Below are 22633 nucleotides of genomic sequence, written 5' to 3'. Positions count from 1 at the left end.
TGGCGGTATGGATTGTAGGCTGCTACTTCTTTGCTCTAGATCTAAAATCCATATATGAGTGAGTACATACCATTTTTGTCTTTTTGTGATTGGGTTACCTCACTCAGAATGGTTTCCTCTAGTTCCATCCATTTTCCTGCAAATTTCAAGATTCCATTGTTTTGTTTTGTTTTGTTTTTCTGCTGAGTAGTACTCCATTGTGTAAATGTACCACATTTTCTCCATCCATTCCTCAGTTGAGGGGCATCTAGGTTGCTTCCAGGTTCTGGCTATTACAAACAATGCTGCTATGAACATCACTGAACAGATGTCCTTGTTGTATGAATGTGCATCTTTTGGGTATATGCCTAAGAGTGGAATTGCTGGATCTTGTGGTAGACTCATTCCCATTTTCTTGAGGAGTCGCCATATTGATTTCCAAAGTGGCTGTACAAGTTGGCACTCCCACTAGCAGTTGAGGAGTGTTCCACTTTTTCCACATCCTCTCCAAGCATAAACTGTCATTGGTGATTTTGATTTTAGCTATTCTGACAGATGTAAGATGGTATCTTAGAGTTGTTTTGATTTGCATTTCCCTGATGGCTAAGGATGTTGAGCACTTTCTTATGTGTCTTTCTGCCATTTTAGATTCCTCTATTGAGAATTCTCTATTTAGTTCTGTACCCCACTTTTTAATTGGGTTGTTTGGTGTTTTGGAGACTAGCTTCTTGAGTTCTTTGTATATTTTGGAGATCAGCCCTCTGTCAGATGTGGGGTTGGTGAATATCTTTTCCCATTCTGTGGGCTGGCGTTTTGTCCTACTGACTGTGTCCTTTGCCTTACAGAAGCTTCTCAGTTTCAAGAGATCCCATTTATTAATTGTCAATCTCAGTGTCTGTGCTACTGATGTTATGTTCAGGAAGCGGGCTCCTGTTCCAATTTGTTCCAGGGTACCACCTACCTTCTCTTCTAAGGGGTTCAGTGTGGCTGGATTTATGTTGAGGTCTTTGATCCATTGGGACTTAAGTTTTGTGCATGGAGACTGATATGGATCTATCTGCAGTCTTCTACATGCCATCATCCAATTATGCCAGCACCATTTGTTGAAGAGGCTTTCTTTTTTTCCATTGTATAATTCTAGCTTCTTTGTCAAAAATCAGGTATTTGTAGGTGTGTGGGCTAATATCAGGGTTTTCAATTCAATTCCATTGGTCTACCTGCCTATTTTTGTGCCAATACCAAGCTGTTTAGAGAACTATGCTCTATAATAGAGCTTGAAGTCAGAGATGCCTCTGGCTGTTCTTTTATTATACAGGGTTGTTTTGGCTATCCTGGATCTTTTGTTTTTCCATATAAAGTTGAGAATTGTTCTTTTAAGGTCTGTGAAGAATTGTGCTGGGATTTTGATGAGGATTGCATTGAATCTGTAGATTGCTTTTGGCAAGATTGCCATTTTTACTGTTTTGATCCTAACTATCCAAGAACATGGGAGATCCTGCCATTTTCTGGTATCTTCTTTAATTTCTTTCTTAAAAGACTCAAAATTCTTATGATACAGGTCATTCACTTTCTTAGTTAGCATTACTCCAAGGCATTTATGTTGTTTGTGGCAATTGTAAAGGGTGATGTTTCTCTGATTTCTTTCTCAGGGAGTTTATCATCTGTATATAGCAGGGCTACTGATTTTTTGTTGTTGTTGTTGTTGTTGAGTTAATCTTCTAAAGCATGGGTATTTATAGAAGCCTTATTTAGAGTAGCCAAAAGGTAGAAAGAACTGACTACAACTTGATTAATGGATTAAACAGATCCTGGCATATCCATGCAATGAAATGTTATTTCACTATGAAAAGAAAAGAGATGTGTACACATATTAAACATGAATGGCTCTAAAAATGTGTAAAGCAAAAGAAGCTTGCCACAAAGGGTCATGTAAAGAACAGTCAAATCTATAAACGAAGACTGAAGTGGTTGGGTGGTGGGTAGGGTAAGGTAGACTGGGAAATGACAGCAAATGAGTATGGGGCTTCATTTAGGGAGAATGAATTACTCTAAAACTAAACTGTAGTAATGGTGGTATATCCCTGTGAGTACAACAAAATTTTTTTAAGTATGTGCCTTAAGGAGAGGTACTATATCTGGGTAAACTGGATATCAATGGAGATGTTAAAAAAAGTGAAATAGAAATGTGTACTTTGAAACCATGATTCACGAGTGATAAATGAGAAACCACCTTCAATTGGGCAACTGTGATAGTTCAACTCTACTGTCAACTTGAATAGATTTAGAATCACCAAGGAGACCTCTAGGTGCATCTACGAGGAGACTGCAGTAACAATTAGCTGTAGAGAGAGGCTCAACCTGAACTGGGTGATACCATCAAATGTGCTGAAGATTCAATAGTTTAAAAGAGAAGCAAAGCAGGGAGTGAGCCGAGTACTGGCCTTCATCTCCCTGTTTTCTGGTCCACCCAATTATGAGCAAGCTGCTGCCATGGAGGAACAGCCACCATGCCTATCCTGTACTCTCTCCCCCATCCATAGACTTTTTTTTCAAAGCAGGAGCCAAAACAAGTTGGTTCTTATCAGCTATTTGGCCACAACAATGGGAAAAGTAACAGGAGTAAAGTTTTCATATATTAATGACTAATACCACATTAAGATGAAGACTTAATGCTTAATGACATTCAAATGACAGAATAATCATGTGGCTTTGGAGTCAATAAGGTTTATGTGTGAATACTAGCAGTGCCACTTACCAGCTCCACAACCTTTATCTCCCTCAGACTTAGTTTCCTTACTTATAAAATAATACTCCATAAAACCTTGTTAACATCCCTTCCATTCATCTCTAGTTTATTTGGCTTCTGTTACTATTTCTTAACACTCCCCATATTGTTTAGGCATAACAGGTAAATTATTTTTACTAGACAATGACATTGAAAAAGGAGGACTCGTCTTCTGATACATAGAACACACTACCTACTGCCCTTTCCCGAAGAGAAGGGAACACCTGGTCACCACTCTTTCTCCCATATTCCACCATTTGTTACCACTCAACAGGACAGTCTTCATTTTGTTGCTATATTTAATCAAGTTTCAAAATAAAATGTCGTGGAACACTGCATCAAATGTACTACTAAAAGCTATGAAAGTCAGACATATTGGATCCCTAATTTGACTTTGTTATACTTCTATTAAAGCATGAAGACAGGGGCTGGAGAGATGGCACAGCTGTTAAGACCCTTGATGCTCTTGCAGAGGACCAGAGTTCAGTTCACAATACCCCCATGAGATGGCTCATAGCCATCTCTAATTCCAGATCCAGGGAATTCAACACCCTGTTCAGCCATTGTGGTTACATACACACACACATATAGTACCACACAGGCATGCATGTACACACACATACAAGCTACAGATGGTTCTGATGACTGCCTACAGGAATTGACTCTTCAGATGGTGGCCTTCATGTTGGATACACTTTCAGTATATAAAACAGCAGAAACAGGGCAGACTTCCTTCTCACCAGTGTTATTTGTGATGGCATTTGGTCAGTCCAGACTTCAACACGGTGAACATCTTGCAATAAGGAAGAAGCTTACCAGAGCTCAACTTTTACATTGACTGGAAAGATGCTATTTGTATCCAAAATAATTGTTCTTTCACCAAAAGAAAAATTAAATAAGATTAAAAAGAAAAGAGAAAGATTATGGATGTCAGAAAGGCCAGATGAGCATACTAGAAGTGTTTGCAAGCCTACATTCATTCATTACACTTTAACTCCTGCACGGATGAAAGCCAACTCTGGGCATTTTATTATTAAGGCATACCAAGAATCTAACCTTTGCTGTTATTGTTGTTGTTGTTGTTTTCCATTCATTTATTTAGTTCATAAATAAAGTCATGCACAATTATGATACAGAATATAGTATGTTCACAATGGCATGGCTAAATTAAACCAATTAACATGTTATATCACACATATTCATCATTTTTGTTTTGAGAACACTTAAAGTATACTATCTCACAACTTTTAAAATATAGCATATTGTTATCAACCATATTTATCATGCTCTCAGTAGACCTCAAGACTTCAGAAAGTCCATGCCTCTTGTCCAACTGCAGTTTTATATCCTTAAACCAATCGTTTCCCCATTGTTAAAAGTCCCACATTGAAGCCTAATAGCCACAATTCTGCTCTCTGTTCCCATAAGTTCATCATTTCTAGGTTACACATAAAATTGAAATTGTGTGACATTTGTCTTCCAGTGTGTCATTTTTTTTTTTTTGGCAAGCATATAACTTTACTACTTACTAAAGATGAAATCAAATTTGCATGCACAGGTGAGCACTCACTGAAACACCTTGGATTCATCACATATTTGAGTTTCAATTAGCATGTATATATATATATATATATATATATATATATATAGAGAGAGAGAGAGAGAGAGAGAGAGAGGGAGAGAGAGGGAAAGCAATAATGGCAATGTGTTATGCATCAATAGGAGCAACAGCTCCTATTTCTTTTTCCAGGTTCTGCAGTCCTTTGAACAAAATTGTAGAGACATCCAGCACGCTCCATTTAAAAAAAAAACAAAAAACAAACAAAAACAAAAAACAAAAAACAAAAAACAACAAAAAAGTAAAAAACAGAATCCCAGAAAACAGCACAGTTCTGTTACTCTTGTGGTACTTGGCACCATTTTTTTTTTAATTAGTTTCTCAGTCATCATCTGGGAGGAAACCATTCTGAGCAACATCATTAAAAACAGCTCTGATAAAGCATGGTCACTACTATGTATCATAAAGCAGGTCCACATATGAGTGAGTACATATCATGTTGGTCTTTTTGTGATTGTGTTACCTCACTCAGAATGGTTTCCTCTAGTTCCATCCATTTTCCTGCAAATTTCAAGATTCCATTGTTTTGTTTTGTTTTTTTTTCTGCTGAGTAGTACTCCATTGTGTAAATGTACCACAATTTCTCTATCCATTCTTTGGTTGAGGGGCATCTAGGCTGCTTCCAGTTTCTGGCTATTACAAATAATGCTGCTCTGAACATGGTTGAACATATGTCCTTGTTATATGAATGTGCATCTTTTGGGTATATGCCTAGGAGAGGAATTGCTGGATCTTGTGGTAGACTCATTCCCATTTTCTTGAGGAGTCGCCATACTGTTTTCCACAGTGGCTGTACAAGTTGGCACTCCCACCAGCAGTGGAGGAGTGTTCCTCTTTCTCCGCATCCTCTCCTTTGCTGTTATTGTTGTTGTTGTTGTTGTTTCTAAGACAAAGTCTCTCTATATAACCCTTGCTGTCCTGGAACTCACTATGTAGACCAGATTAGCATTGAACTCAGAGATCTGCCTGTCTCTGCCTTTCAAATGCTGGGCCTATAGGCACTCACCACCACACTGGGCAAGGATACAATCCTTAGCCATTTTGGTGTTGTTAGTTTAAACACAGAGGACAGGGATGGATCCCAATCTGTAGCATCTCTAGCAGAGAGACTCCTGGGGGCTCTCCTCTAATATGGAGATATTGGATTAAGGTCTCTTTATTTCAGAGGACAGCAGGGTGAAACACAGGCCAGAGCTAGGTTAAGAACCCAGCCAACTCGGCCAGAACAAAAGGGGCCCGCGTCCCCACATGCAGCCCCTTAAGAAGCTCCCTTACGTCCTCCCGGCTTTCCTTCACCACGCCCTTATGGGCGAGTCCCCGGGTCCACCTGGTACCTGCCCCAGGACTATTGGGCGGGGCTAGGGTGACTCCCTACATGGAGCTTAGATTTCTAAACCACACCTGGAATCAGGATACATTTTCACCATGACCATTTCAGGTAGCTAATAATAGCAGAAATTGTGGACATGTCTCATTAAAAGCTTGACTTACACATCCCAGAGTTATCAAAAGATAAGCAAACAACCTAACAGTCAGGAACATCAAGACATGGCTGCTGTGATGCTCAAAATCATGGTGGCTCTCACCAGGATATAAATTTTCTCTGTAAGACCTTCATCTCATTTGATTGATTTTAGTTTAAAGTCCAATTTGTTGGATATTAGGATTGCTACCCCTGCTTGTTTCTTGGGTCCATTTGTTTGGAAAATCTTTTCCCAAACTTTAATTCTTAAGTACCGTCTGTCTTTGAAGTTGACGTTTGTTTCTAGTATGCAGCAGAAGGATGGATTCTGTCTTCTTATACATTCTGCTAACCTGTGTCTTTTTATGGGCGAGTTAAGACCATTAATATTGAGGGATATTAATCACCATTGATTGTTCATTCTTGTTTGTTTTGGATTTGATGGTGGTGGTGAAATTATGTGTGGGTTTCCATGCTTTTTTTCTTTTGGCTGTTGGTAAAGTGGGATTATCTATTGCCTATATTTTTCTGGTTGTAGTTAACTTGAGTTTTGACAAAGAAGCTAAATTTATACAATGGAATAAAGAAAGCATCTTCAACAAATTGTGCTGGCATAACTGGAATGTAGAAGACTGCAGATAGATTGATGGCTATTGCCATGCCCAAAACTTAAGTCCAAATGGATCAAAGACCTCAACATAAATCCAGCCACACTGAACCTATCAGAAGACAAAGTGGGAAATACCCTTGAATTAATTGGTACAGGAGACTGCTTCCTGAACATTACACCTATAGCACAGACACTGAGATCAACAATTGATAAATGGGACCTCAATAGAGGATTCTAAAATGGTTGAAAGACACATAAGAAAGTGTTCAACATCCTTAGCCATCAGGGAAATGCAAATCAAAACAACTCTAAGATACCATCTTACTCCTTTTAGAACGGCTGAAATCAAAAACACCAATGATAGTTTATCTGGAGAGGATGTGGAGAAAGGGGAACACTCCACCACTGCTGGTGGAAGTGCCAACTTGTACAGCCACTCTGGAAATCAGTATGTCGACTCCTTGAGAAAATGGGAATGAGTCTACCACAAGATCCAGCAATTCCACTCTTAGGCATATACCCAAAAGATGCACATTCATACAACAAGGACATCTGTTCAATGATGTTCATAGCGGCATTGTTTGTAATAGCCAGAACCTGGAAACAACCTAGATGCCCTTCAACTGAGGAATGGATGGAGAAAATGTGGTACATTTACACAATGGAGTACTACTCAGCAGAAAAAAAAAAACAAAACAAAACAATGGAATCTTGAAATTTGCAGGAAAATGGATGGAACTAGAAGAAACCATTCTGAGTGAGGTAACCCAATCACAAAAAGACAAACATGGTATGTACTCACTCATATGCAGATTTTAGACATAGAGTAAAGGATTGCCAGCCTCCAGACCATGCTGCCAGAGAGGCTGGTAAACAAGGAGGACCCTAAGAGAGACATACCTGGTTCCCCTGAAGAAAGGGAAAGGGTCAAGATCCCCTGAGCAAGTTGGGAGCATGGGAAGAGGGGGGAGGGAGCTAGGAGAATGAGAAGGGAAGAAGAGGAGGGATGCAGAGGACATGAGGGAGCAGAAAGGTTGAGTCAGGCAAAGAATAGAAGATATCACGAATGGAGATACCATAATAGAGGGAGACATTTTAGGTTTACAGAGAAATCAGGCACTAGGGAAAGGTCTGGAGATCTACCAAAATAACACCAACTAACAATCTAAGCAACAGAGGAGAGGCAACCTTAAATGCCCTCCCCTGATGATGAGATTGATGACTGTCTTACGTGCCATCCTATAGCCTTCATCCAGCAGCTGGTGGAAGTAGAAGCAGACACCACAACTAATCACTGAACTGAACTGGAATCCAGTTGCAGAGAAGAACGAGTGATGGGCAAAGGGGTCCAGACCAGGCTGATGAAACCCAAAGAAACAGCTGACCTGAACAACTGGGAGCTCTTGGTCCCCAGACTGATAGCTGGGAAACCAGCATGGGACTGATCCAGACCCCAGGAATGTGGGTTTCAGTGAGGAGACCTTGGAAATCTACAGGACCTCCTGTAGATAAGTTTAGTACTTAGCATAGGTGTGGACTTTGGGAGCCCAATTCACATAGAGGGATACTCCCTGAGCCAAGACACATGGGGATGGCCCTAACCCAAAGGATATGATAGACTCTGATGACACCCTATGGAAGGCCTCACCCTCCCTGGGGATCAGAAAGGATATGTGATAGGTAGGGTTTTATTTGGGGGAGGGGTTGTAGGGGAGGAAGGGAAGGGAGTGGGAGCTGGGATTGTCATGTAAAACAATCTTGTTTCTAATTCAAATTTAAAAAAAGAAAAAAATCAAGCTCCAAAGGGATAATATTAAAATAAAATGTTTTATTCTTAAAAAATTCTCTGATGCTAATCTACACGTACCAAATGCCCTTACAAATCATATAAAACTTCTTTTAGAAAACAAAGTATTCCTGAGAAACTTGGTTATATTTAAGGACCATCCCCCTCCTTTTTTACCCTTTCAAATCCTCTGCCCAATAGACTATAAAACGTAAGCAGTGGGGGGACGAAGATGTTGGTTGGGCATTTCAAATGTATACCATTGATACATAAAAATGTTAACTAAAACAGACAATACATAATTTACAAGTGACACAGAGAAAACCTCTGCTATTTCTGCAAAGCTTATTCACTAAGTAGACATGTAACTTAATCATCTGAAAGGAAACTCTTCTCTTGTCTGTCTCATGTAAAAGTGAAATTACAACTGATCTCAGGCCTGACTTTGGTTTTTACCTCCCCACTTCACTGTCCCCCCCACACACACAGCTGACCAAAGTTTTACCTCTTAAAATGGTCCACCTATAGCCAGTTGAAACCCAAATTTAAAAAATAACAATTAATGGAATCAGGTTGTAAAAAGGCAAATGAATGTTTTCTGGGCCATGGTCTGTCACTGAACGGATTGCTAGTAAGGCAGGAATCTATGGCTGCCAATGCCAGAGCTCATTTTACAAGCCCTGGAGAATGCAATAGTTATCTCTCTCCAAAAACAACATCATGGGACTGAATAGTTTCTAATTTTAGAATGTTTCAGACAAGAGTCTTATAGACAAACATGTCTGTGACTTGGAAGCCACCCACACAGCATGGAGCACCAAATTCCATGAAGGGAAACCATGGTGAGAAGGGGAGCTAGCTGGCTGGGTGTCCCCGAGTATTCCTTTACCTAGGGCAGTCAGTGTTAAGAGATGGTTCCAAATGTGATCAACTAGAATATGCTAGTGATCCACTTATGATGGCAAAAAAGAGAACCTGGAAACGCTAAAGTAAGGTGACAATACTGACCATTTCCTCAGAGTTCCTGAAATGAAGTAACATCTATACATGCATAGACAGACACAGACAGACACAGACAGACACAGACACAGACACACACACACACACACACACACACACACACACACACACACACACACACACACACACACACACACGTACACACGTACACAGGTAAACAAACAAACTAACAAAATCTGTTGTTTTTCCACTCTATGAATCTTCTTTTAGGATATCTAGTTTTTCAGACTAGACAATCATATGTAGGCTGGAATCCCAGCAACAGGGAGGCTGGGGCCCGAGCTATATAACAAAGGTCTGTAGAGAGGGCCTGGAACTCTTAAACACTTGTGATTTTTATGATTTTGCTTTCTAAGATAAAAGGTATTTATACCCTTACTATCTGCTTATGACCAGACTACATGAAAATAATGCACCAGGTGATGAGTGAAGTTACCTGGTTTGGTGTGGCACGAACTGGGGTAAACTGTGAGTATTTCTACAGTCACAGCCTGTGGGAACACTAGACTTGGAAGAGGCCTTGCTGCAGCTGAACTTAGTTTCTAGTATAAATGCTTTCAGGCTAGCGATTGTCCTATTACTAGTTGAACCCACCTACAGTCTCTGGCACCTGGCAAGATTTTCTTGAGCAACTGATGTACCAAAGTAAATGAAAACTTGTGATGACTCATTTGAATGAGAGCACCCACAAAGACAACTTACTAGAGCACCACATGGCCTGCTCAGCACAAACTTGCCTTCAGGTGAATAAGGTCCTGGCTGTCATGTTTGGAAAACTTTTGGAGGCCAAGTGATTTATTAGGCTGACTACAGTTTGTAAACCATCAACACCCATACCTTCTCCATGCAAAGCATTATCACTGATTAGTAAAGTCATCCAAGTCTTTACTACCACTGCCTGGCAGGTTAAGGGGCCAGGTAAGTCTTTGTCATGGGGCTGTCTTGGCCACTGCAGGAAGTACATAGCATCTTGAGCCCACACTAGAGCTCCTCCCATTAGCTGTAACAACCAAAAATATTTTAGATGCTGTCAATGGTCAATGCTCTTCTCAGAAAGCTGGGAGCCACTGTTCTAGAGTCTGAATTTATAGTCAAGAGCTGTGGTTTTTATCAGAAGCAAAGCATAGAATCAGAGCAGAAGCCCATGAGCATAGACATTCAGGGAACTGGTATCTCAGTCAATACTGAAGACAATGAATTACCACAATGACTACCAGAAATAAGCTTTGTTTGATGATATTATGGATTTTATAATTATAATTATGAGTACTAGACAGGATCTTGTCCACTGACAAATATACCCATACTCTCCTTTGAATGATCAGGAAATATGAACTCAATAATCCACTTGTGGGGTGGAGTCCAAGGCTTGAGTTTACATAATCCTAGGTATTGTTAAGGAAGCTTTGTGATGCTCATTATGATTCAAACATTACTTACACAAATAAATTAAGAGTTGCACATTGGGAAAAACAGGTGAGTGACTTGCCTGTCGGGCAAACTGCCTTACTCCCCAGATTCTGTTTCCCAAGGCCCATCCCATAGACCTTGCCATCATACCTGATCATCCTTCCCAAAGCCAGCCCTACACCACCAAACACCTGGAGACCACACCTGCTCAGGTGATAGGCCCTGTGGCCACCCCAGCAGACTCCTTTTGTTCAGGTGCAGACCACACCAGTGAGAACAGGTGAGTGACATACTTGCCAGCTCAACTGCCATACTCCCTATATTCTGCTTCCAAAGACCCATCCCATCTCATCATCTTTCCTGAGGCCAGCCCTCCCCCAAATCCAGGAGACCTCACCTGCTCAAATGAAGGTCACATCAGTCAGAAGAACAGAGACCCCCAGATGTAACAAAGGCCAAGCTAACCACCAGAAGGTTAGCTCCCAGATTGGACAGAGACTCCCTACTAGTTCAGAGGTCATACCAGCTACCAGAAATCCAGACCACAAAGACTAGAAGAACAAAGAGGAAACAAAAACCAAGGAACAAAACACACATCCAAAAAGACAAACACAGAAATCAGGGTGTAGATATAATCATCCCAAACCCAGAAGCCTAAACATCAGTATAAAAATACAGTCAACAACATCCAGGGCAAAATGACAACACCACAGCCCGTTACCCTTCAACAGCAAGACCTGAATATTACAATGCAGCTGAAGCATAAGACAATGACCATAAACCCAACTTTATGAAGATGATAGAGGTTCTTAAAGAGGAAGTAGAAAAATCCCTTAAAGAAATAGAGTAAAAGACAGCCAAATAATTGGGAGAAATCAATAAATCCCTTAAAGAATGCCAGAAAGCCAAGGAAAAAAATAGGTAAAGGAAACTATTCAAGACATGAACATCAAAATAGAAGCAATAAGAAAACACAAACTGAGGGAATTTTGGAAATGAAAAATCTAGATAAGTGAAAAGAAACTATAGATGCAAGCATCACCAACAGAATACAAGAGATGGAAGAAAGTATCTCTGGCATTGAAGATACAATAAGAGAAATAGATTCATCAGTCAAAGAAAATGCTGAATCTAAAAATCCAGCACAAAACATCCAGGAAATCTGGGACACTAAGAAAGACAAAACCTAAGAATATTAGGAATAGAAGGAGATGAATCCTAGCTCAAAAACCCAGAAAACATATTTAACAAAATCACAGAAGAAAATTTTTCTAACCTAAAGAAAAACATGGCTATAAAACTACAAGAAGCTTACTGTACATCAAATAGATTGGACAAGAAAAGAAAGTCCCTGCATTATATATATCAAAACACTAACATACAGAACAAAGAAAGAATATTAAAAGTAGAAAGGAAAGAAGGCCAAGTAAAATATGAAGCCAGACCTATTAGAATTATACCTAACTTTTGATGGAAACTCTAACAACTAGAAGGACCTGGACAGATGTCTTGCAGACTTGAAGAGACCATGGATGCCAACTCGTACTACTATACTCAGGAAAACTGTCAATCACCATAGGTTAGGAGAACAAGTTATCTCATAATAAAGTCAAATTTAAACAATATCTAGCCAGAAATCCAGCCCCACAGAAGGTATGAGAAGGAAAACTCCAACCCAGGGACATTAACTACTCCCAGGAAAACACAGACAATAGATAATCTCACACCAACAAAATCCAAAGGGAAACACACACACACACACACACACACACACACACACACACACACACACACACACAGAGAGAGAGAGAGAGAGAGAGAGAGAGAGAGAGAGACAGAGACAGAGACACAGAGAGACACAGAGACACAGAGAGACAGACCACCAACACCATCAACAACAACAAAATAACAGTAATTAAAAATAATTGGTCATTAATATATTTCAATGTAAATGAAGTCAATTCATCAATAAAAAGACACAGGCTAACAGAATAGATATAAAAACAGGATCAATCCTTCTGCTGTATATAAAAAATACACCTCAACATCAAAGATAGACATTACCTCATAGTACAGAATTAGAACAAGATTTTCCAAGCAAATGGACATATGAAGGAAGCTGGTATAGCTATCCTATATCTAACAAAATACACTTCCAACCTAAATTAATCACAAGAGATGGAGAAGGACGTTTCATATTCATTAAAGGAAAAATCCACCTAGATTATGTCTCAATTCTGAACATCTATGCCTCAAATGTAAGGGCGACCACATTTGTAAAGGACACATTACTAATGCTTAAAGCTCACATCAAAGTCCACACAATAATAATGGGAGACTTCAACATTCTACTCTCACCAAAGGACAGGTTTGTCAGCAGAAACTAAACAGAGAAACACTGTAGCAAAAAACAGACGAGCAAATGGACATAACAGATATCTATACAACATTTCATCCAAACACCAAAAAATATAACTCCTTCCAAACACATCATGGAACCTTTTATAAAATTAACCATATACTCTGCCATAAAGCAAGTCTCAAAAGATACAAGAAAACTAAAATAACCCTTCTGTATCTCATCAGATGACCATGGATTAAAGTTGGAGTTAATTTATGTTTTTGGTTATGAGCCTTGCCTTTAACATCTGAGTCATCTCTCCTTTAGTGGTTAACACCACGACCTGCTCTTCCAAAGATCCTGAGTTCAATTCCCAGCAACCACATATTGGCTCACAACCATCTGTAATGAGACCTGGTGCACTCTTCTGGCCTGCAGGAATACATGCAGGCAGAACACTGTATGCATAATAAATAAGTCTTAAAATAAAATAAAGTTGAAGTTAACAATGCTAGCTTACAAAAAGCCTACAAACTGAACAATTCTCTACTGAATTACTACTAGGTCATGGAATAAAGAAACAAAATATTAAAGACTTCCTAGAATTTAATGAAAATGAATGCACAACATAACTCACACTTATGGGACACAGAGAAAGTGGTGCTAAAAGAACAGTTCATAGCACTAAGTGCCTTCATGAAGAATTTGAAAAATTTCACACTAGCAACTTAACAGCACACCTGAAAGCTCTAGAACAAAAATAACAAACCCAAACAAAAAAAAGCAAACACACCCAAAAGGAGTAGATTTCAGGAATAATAATCAATCCAAGGACTGACATCAATAAAATATAAACAAAGAGAACATTTGAAAGAATCAATGAAACAAAGAGTTGATTCTTTGAGAAAATTAACAACACAGACAAACCTTTATTCAAAACTAACTAAAAGGCAGAGAGAGAGAGAGAGAGAGAGAGAGAGAGAGAGAGAGAGAGAGAGAGAGAGAGAGTATCCAAATTAACAAAATGGGGACATAGCAACAAACACCCAGAAAATCCAAAGATCTAAAATCAAAAACACCAATGACAGTTTATGCTGGAGAGGATGTGGAGAAGGGAGAATACTCCTCCATTGCTGGTTGGAGTGCCAACTCATACAGCCACTTTGGAAATCAGTATGGCAGTTCCTCAGGAAAATGGGAATCTATCACAAGACCCAGCAATTCCACTCTTAGGCATATACCCAAAAGATGCACATTCATACAACAAGGACATCTGTTCAACAATGTTCATCACAGCATTATTTGTAATAGTCAGAACCTGGAAACAACCTAGATGCTCCTCAACTGAAGAATGGATAGAGAAAATGTGGTACATTTACACAATGGAGTACTACTCAGTGGAAAAGAAAAAAAGCAATGGAATCTTGAAATTCGAAGGCAAATGGATGGATCTAGAAGAAACCATCCTGAGCAAGGTAACCCAGTCACAAAAAGACAGGCATGGTATGTACTCACTCATATGTGGAATTTAGACATAGAGTAAAGGATTGCCGGCCTGCAGACCATGCTGCCGGAGAGGCTGGTAAACAAGGAGGACCCTAAGAGAGATATACATGGTCCCCTGGAGAAAGGGAAAGGGACAAGATCTCCTGAGCAAATTGGGAGCATGGGGGGAGGGGAGATGGAACTAGGAGAATGAGAAGGGGAGAAGAAGAGGGGCGAGGAAGACATGATGGGGCAGGGAGGTTGAGTGGGGGGAAGAACAGAAGAGAGCAAGATAAGAGATAATATAATAGAGGGAGACATTATAGGTTTAAAGAGAAATCGGGCACTAGGGAAATGTCTGGAGAGCTACAAAGATGACACCAACTAACAATCTAAGCAACAGAGGAGAGGCAACCTTAAATGCCCTCTCCTGATAATGAGACTGATGACTAATTCATATGCCATCGTATAGCCTTCATCCAGCAGCTGGTGGAAGTAGAAGCAGACACCCACAGCTAAACCTTGAACTGAACTGAAATCCAGTTGCAGAGAAGGAGGACTGTTGAGCAAAGGGGTCCATACCAGGCTGTTGAAACCCAAAGAAACAGCTGACCTGAACAAGGGAGAGCTCTTGGTCCCCAGACTGATAGCTGGGAAACCAGCATGGGACTGATCCAGACTCCCAGAATGTGGGTGTCAGTGAGGAGACCTTGGAAATCTATGGGGACTCTTGTAGTGGATCAGTACTTACCCCTAGCATAGAAATAGACTTTGGGAGCCCATCCCACATGGAGGGATACTCCCTGAGCCTAGACACAAGGCAGTTGGCCTAGGCCCTATCCCAAAGAATGTGACAGACATTGAAGACCCCCTTCCAGGGGAAGCAGAAAGGGTATGGGATAGGTAGGGTGTTAGTTGTGGGGCCAGGTGAGGAGGGGAGGAAGAGGGACCTGGGACTGACATGTAAAGTAATTTTCTTTCTAATAAAAAAAAAGAAAGAAAGAAAATCCAAAGAATCATCAGGTTATACCTCAAAAACCTGTACTCCACAAAATCTAAAAGAAATGAACAATTTTCTCAATAGATACCAGTTACCAAAGTTAAAGAAAGATCAGATAAACAATTTAGACAGACCTACAACTCCCAAGGAAATAGAGACAGTCATTGAAAGTTTCCTAACCAAAAAAAAAGCTCTGGGCCAATGGCTGAGAAGCACTTAAAGAACTGTTCAACATCCTTTATCCATCAGGGAAATGCAAATCAACTCTGATATTCCATCTTATACCTGTCCGAATGGCTAAGATAAAAAACACAAGTGACAGCTCCTAGAGATGAGGATGTAGAGCAAGGGGAATGCCCCTCCATTGCTGGTGGGAATGTAAACTCATACAGGCACTTTGGAAATCAATATGGTGGTTTCTCAGAAAATTGGGAATTGATCTACCTCAAGATCCAGCTATACTTGCCCTGAGCATATACCCAAAGGATGCTCACCATGCCATAAGAACATTTGTTCAACAATGTTCATAGCAGCTTTATTCATAATAGCTGGAACCTGGAAACAACCTAAATGTCCCTCAACTGAAGAATGGATAAAGAAAATGTAGTGCAATTACACAATGGAATATTACTCAGCTGTTAAAAATGGTGATATCATGAAATCTGCTGCCAAATGGATGAAACTAGAAAAGATCATCTTTAGTGAGTGAGGTAATCCAGACCCAGAGAGACAAACACAGTATGTACTCACATTTAAGTGGACATTAGCTATGAAGGATAACCATGCTACAATCCACAGACCCAGAGAGGAGGGCTCAAGTTGAGGAGTTGGGGGGGGGCATATGAATCTCACTGTGAACGGGAAATAGAATAGACATAGCTGGTAGATAGTGGGATGGATATGATGGGGTGGGGATGAGAGTACGAGTGATCAAGTGTAGAGAGGATGGAGAGAGAAAGTACTGGGAAAGAGAATTGGAATCTGGGGATATCTCTGGGAAGAGCTAGAAACCTAATTCAATGGAAACTCTCGGGAATCTATGAGGGTAACCCTAGCTAAGACTCCTAGCATCAGGGGAGATGGAGCCTAAATTGGCCATCTCCTATAACCAGGCAGATTTCTAGTGGAGGTACTGGGACACCAACCCAGCTATAAAACCTTTGACCTACAATTTGTCCTGCCTACAAGATGTGCTGGGATAAAAATGGAACAGAAATTGTGGGAGTGGCCAACCAATGAGGGAGCCAACTCCTGACACTGCCTGGAGGGCCAGGACCCATAAGCAAGATAGCCTACAGACCTAGGATAGAAACAAACACAACTGGCAAAAAAAAAAAAAAGTCAATGACATGATTCCTAATGATATTCTGCTATACTTATAGATTGGTGCCTAGCCCAACTGTCATCAGAGAGGCTTCACCCAGCATGTGATGAAAACCAATGCAGAGACCACAGTCAAACATTAAGCAGAGCTCAGGGAATCTTGAGGAAGAGGGGGAAGAAGGATTGTAGGAGTCAGAGGATTCAAAGGTACCAGAAGAAAACCCACAGAATCAAATAACCTGGGCTCCTAGGGGCTCACAGGACTGAACTGACAACCTCTTTTTGTCATTCATCTACCCCTATGCTGCATGGTGGTCTTATACTCATTTGTGACTGTAACCCCTGCAACGATCAGGCACATCAAACTATTCGCCTAACCAAACCCAGGCCCTTGCCATTTGACCCAAAGAGGATTTCTTGATTTCTTTTTGCATCAGTTTTTCTCTCCTGTAACACAAGGGCCTGTCATAGCACATAGCACATAGTAGGCATGTTGGCCACACCACCTAGCACACAGTAGGCACACAACAAAGGCCAGCATGATTGCCAACATCTTAGGCTTTTGTGTTTCAAGACTACAAATTCAACCAATATAATCTTCATTAAAGCAAAGCAAAACTTTATATACCTGACGATAATGTCTTCCATTTGGCTTTTTATTCTTTTTATATAATCTAGACCTCAGTAGCTTGTCATAGGATTGACTTTTAATATAAAATAGACACTACTTATGAAAATACATAGCATAATACCCACACCTCACTCTCTTACAGCACATATATGGCCTCCTCTATTGTATCCATTTTACTTAGAATTACAGATTTAATGCTTCCAACTCTATAAAAGCAGACTGTTTATCTGTGTCTACTATGTCCCTAGCATGGCACTAGTGAGGGTCCAAGACAAAACCAGCTCCTCAAAGGTTAGTCCAGCTAAACAGAACTAAGCCCTATCTAGCACATTCCAGAAGGGTGGCTTATTAGCTGTCCATGGCCAATCCCCTCAGAAGAGCTGGTACTCAGGGTATGGGTGGAAATCCCAGGAGTCTAACCTGTTACATATATACAGTAAGATGATCAGAGGAGGAAAGGATTGATGTTACTCTTTGAAGTTGGGTTACAATGCATTACATTGGTTTTTCCTTAGGATTTTGATTAGTGTTAAGATGGCTGCTCTAGGAGCACAACCTGGCTGCCTGCTGCAGGCCCTCTTTCTTGACAAGATGTTTCACCATGCCACCCCTCCCACTTTGCCAGCATGAGTTCCTTCACAGAACCTCCACAACAAAACTGTGTGCCAGCTCACTGATCTACTCTGTAGCACTGGGTTTGAGGGTTTATGGTTCGAGAGCCTTCACAATCACACCTTAATTCCACATCCAGCTGGCCAACAGCATGTTCTTTGCTCACACTACTTCAACAGAACTCTTTGGAGCTAGCTAATTCACTTGGGCAAAAAGTTTTGCTTATTTTTAAGTGAGTTCTACTTTCTTGTTTTTCAAAAATAAAAAGAATGTATTCTAAGATAAATGTATTTCTCTTACAAAGACTGATTTACACTAAGGGGAGCATACCACCAACACACACACACACACACACACACACACACACACACACACACACACACACACACACCATACATACACACACAATGTCTTCAGTAAATATCAACTGAGTATAACCTAGTGTTAAGTGCTCTAAAAAAAACTTAGGGAAGAAGTAAGGTTCATTGAAATAGCTGTAAAAGCAATAAACATCCATTGGACAGAGAGAGAGAGAAAGAAAGAGAGAGAGAGAGAGAGAGAGAGAGAGAGAGAGAGAGAGAGAGAGAGAGCACTAAAATTAAATGTCTGATGGGCAGTATGGAAACCTAACCAGTACAAGCTACAAGCTTCCATATATATATATATATATATATATATATATATATATATATATGCTAAAGATCTAAATGAAATCACCAAATAATGGGAAGACAGGGCCCACACTGGAAACCACTGTCAACAAATGAAGCTTTCAGTACCAGGATTTGGTTATATCTAATTAAGCTGTTGGTTAAACAAATCTCATGGGAACCCCCAAACAACCCAGGTTGTTGCCAAGACTTTAGGTTGTTCTCCATAAACTCACAGCAAGGTCATATTGCTGAAGACAACACCTACACAACTCATTGAACATGCAGAAGTCAAGTGGTGCCCACATAGAGCCTTTACAAACTAGTGTTCATGGTACTAGAATATACTCTGCATGCTATCAAAGGACAAATGTAAACACAAACATCTTTGATCTACAGTGGTGTCCTGCCTGCAAGATATGCTAGTGCGATGGTTACACCAAGCTTGTGTGATAGGGGATGCCCTTCTATATGCTGTGACTATGTTTCTCTTATTGGTTGATGAATAAAGCTGTTTCAGCCAAGGGCTTAACAGAGTAAAGCCAGGCACGAAATCCAAACAAGTGTAGTGAGAGGTAATAGGCAGGGTCAGGGAGATGCCATGTAGCCACTGGGGAGGTAGGATGCATGGGCATTCTCTGGTAAGATAAAGCCATGTGAAGACACATAGATTAATAATAATGGGTTAATAATTAAGAGAGAGCTAGCCAGTAAAAAGTCTAAGTCAATGGCCAAACAATTATAAATATATATTAAGTCTAAGAATGGTTATTTCTTAAGTGGCTATGAGCAGAGGAAAACCAGTCCAGTGGGACCAAAATAGATGGAGAAAATCTCCTTGTATCTTTGTGGGAGTAACCAACCAATATCTGATTTAACTTAAGACCCAATCTAGGAGACGGAACCCACTCCCAACATGTCTTGGATAACCAAGAACCTGAGATTAGATTGACAAAGGACTTAGTGTAAAACCAAATACTACTGTTCTAAAAACAAAGAAAAAGAAATCCATGCAGCAACAAAATGCCTCCTCACAACATTCTGCTACACTCATTGATCAGCGCCTCCATCAGCCATCATCAGATCAGAGAGGCTTCATCTTGTAGCAGATGGGAACAGGTACAGACAACCACTGTCAGACAATGTGCAGAGAGTGAGAGACCTATGAATATGAAATGCTAAATGAGAGGTCTCCATCAAATCCCTACCGACAGGGCTCAGAGAACCCTTCAGAATAGGAGGAGTACAGCCTTCTAAAGCAACAGGTTCAGAGTATATTTGAAATCACTGAGACTGAGGCAGCATGCCCAGGGCCTGCCCAGGTCTGCACTAGATCAGGTTCTAGAGATGAAAGAAAAGTGGATGCATGCCCCATTCCTAACCCAGAAGTTATCTCCAATTGATAAGCACCTGATAGTGAAAATTTCGTTTTCTCCAAGAGAGAAACAAACTACACTTAAGGGTAGGCTGCATGCCCAGGAGTAATCAACAGGAAATGAATCAATGATATCTTTGGAGGTTCCTACTCTCATAATGTGCTGTCATGATTTTGTTGTTGTTGTTTTATATTTTATTTTATCTTATTTATTTATTTATTTATTTATTTATTTATTTGTATTTTTCTCTTTTTTTACCTCACAGGTCCTTTGCATATATATTATGGCTTTCCAATTAGTGTTTTTGTGGGATTCCTAGGTGTGCGAATAAGTGGGTTTCTGCAGCTTTATCTGTTTCTTGTACCTCTTCTTTAGCCCTTTTCCTTCTGTTTTGTCCTACTCTGATGTGTTTGTTTTGTTTTATCTTACTATACTATTTTCATTATTATCCCTTAGAAATCTGTTTGTTTTCTAATGAGAGACAGAAAATAGGTGGATCCAAATCAGAGGTGAGATGGGGAGGATCTAGGAGGAGCAGAGGGCGGGAAACTATAATCAGAATATATTATGTGAGGAAAAACCTATTTTCAATAATGGGGGGGAAGAAATTTCACTACAGTATTTTGCTTTTCAGATGTTTACTCTGAATATTATCTGCTATCAAAGACACATGTCTGCTATCAATCACTACCAATGTGCTCCTAAAAATAAATGCCATTATCAAATATAAAAACTCCTGGCATTGGGGTGAGTCCTTTTTCTCCAGAGAAAAATAACTCTATAACTAACGAGACCAACAAAGATGAGTAACCACTGGCTATTTAAAACACCACACAGTACTTATTTCCATCTCATTACATGTTGTTTTGTATTTTTGAATACTAGGACAATATTTACAGTGAACAATACTGCAAATAGTCGATACATTCAACTGAATTCAACTGATTGAATTTGAGAAGACCTTCAAAATCAACAAATCTAAACCCTCCACTGTTTTAAGTAAAACAAAACTTTCCTCTGACCCAAGAGGTTTGCTGACTTCCCTGATCACACAGCTCAGTATTAAATCCAGGGCAATCCCTCACAGCCACATCTGTCTTCAGAGAGTTTTACCCATGATATCTCCTCATTAAGTATTCAAAACTTTACAAGTAAATAGCAAAAGCATTTAAAGTTCCCTTTTATGGGGAAGGAATGTAAGATGCCAAGGACCAAAAGCAGGTATTAAACTAAACTTCAGGCCAAAGCTTTTGCTCCCATGGTGCCAAGGATGAGGACATGCTTACATAGAAGGCACAGACTAGGAAGGCCGGAAAGAATGCCGTCTCCAGTATGCACATGGTGGAGGGGGGTATCTGGTGGAGCACAGAAGACAAGGCAAGCACACAGGCTGCACAGAAGAGCTGAGGCAAAAGGCAGTGCAGGTGGCTGGGTCAGGGTGGGAACTTCCAGAGAATGGACAGTTACTCCACAAATTGGAGCCATGGTCTCACTTGAGCTGATATCTCATTTCTCTAGACCAAATATCTTCACTGTTACAGTTTAAATTTTGGAAAGCTGATTTCACATATAGCTTACCATCTTACACATCTCTTACACTTACATCTCTTATATGCTGTGATAAGCAAATGCTATCCCACCTCTCAGGCTAGATAGAAAATGTTCCCTGACAGTTGAGCAGAACAAGGCTTAGAGAGGGCAGACACACCTCCTGACCACTCTCACCAGAGCCACTGGGATGCAGACATCCAAAATGAGAGCATAGATGGAAGAGATAAAGAAATGGTGCAAATCTCTTCTCCAGAAGCAAACACCTACCTGAAAGTTACTTGATGTACACAAACCACAGGCTTTGACTGGAGTCCACACTCTGACATTTTACCTTAGGCAAAAACTGATTTTCAGGACAATTCTCCTATTTTTCTAATGCAAAAATTCACAAAGCAACCTAACTTGCCTCATGGTTATTGTGAAGGCCAATTAATTTAGTATGGGGATAAACATTAATAAACCATCAGACACAGTATAGATGTTAACTATGATGATACCAGAAGAATAAGGTAGATAAAAATCTCAAATATACTTCATTAATGCTTTCCAAACTAAAGCCTATTGTTCAACTTATTTACAAGGAGCAAGAATAAAACCTATAGCTTATCTGAAAAAAATAGCATCTGGAAGAAATTACAGCTTAAAAACGGGGAAACCAATGCATTACAATGAATCCTCGGCGTATGTCCTAAAACAAAGAAAGCTGTGTAGGAGTAGATCTGCTTGATCATGCAAGGTAGAGTGAACTTCCAACAGTCATAAGGTAAGGATCAAAAGGGTTTTATAGAAAAAATTCTTGCTTTCTGTAACCCTAGTGTTACATTCCAACCTATAAAATAAACCACTGTGCCAGCTCATGCATTCACATGTTAAAAGACAAAGGATAAGACACCAATCACAACCTGAGCTTGTGTTGCAGAGAAGATATATTGACTAAGACAAGAGCACCTGTGAGCACCATTATCACTCTTATGGGAAAGAGAGTCTGCCCTCC

At 40.0% G+C, this 22633-nt stretch overlaps 1 protein-coding gene across 10 annotated transcripts in view; it reads right to left on the bottom strand.

The window, feature by feature from the left end:
* Bbs9 (Bardet-Biedl syndrome 9) overlaps nt 1-22633 on the bottom strand; it is a 408032-nt gene that overhangs the window by 82505 nt on the left and 302894 nt on the right. Inside the window, exon 21 of one of the 10 annotated variants that reach the window (XM_035443547.1) lies at nt 1800-1819. The exons of the other annotated variants lie outside the window; for them this stretch is intronic. Within the exon in view, the coding sequence (XP_035299438.1) occupies nt 1817-1819 (3 nt within the window). The 3' untranslated portion in view covers nt 1800-1816. Of the gene's footprint in view, nt 1-1799; nt 1820-22633 lie in introns of those variants that run through there. 10 annotated transcript variants of the gene reach the window in all.

This window comes from Cricetulus griseus, chromosome 4 (genome assembly GCF_003668045.3).
Source record: "Cricetulus griseus strain 17A/GY chromosome 4, alternate assembly CriGri-PICRH-1.0, whole genome shotgun sequence".
In the NCBI taxonomy this organism is placed as follows: domain Eukaryota; kingdom Metazoa; phylum Chordata; class Mammalia; order Rodentia; family Cricetidae; genus Cricetulus; species Cricetulus griseus.
Note: the sequence above shows the minus strand (reverse complement) of the source record. Positions and strands in the feature narration are given on the sequence as shown.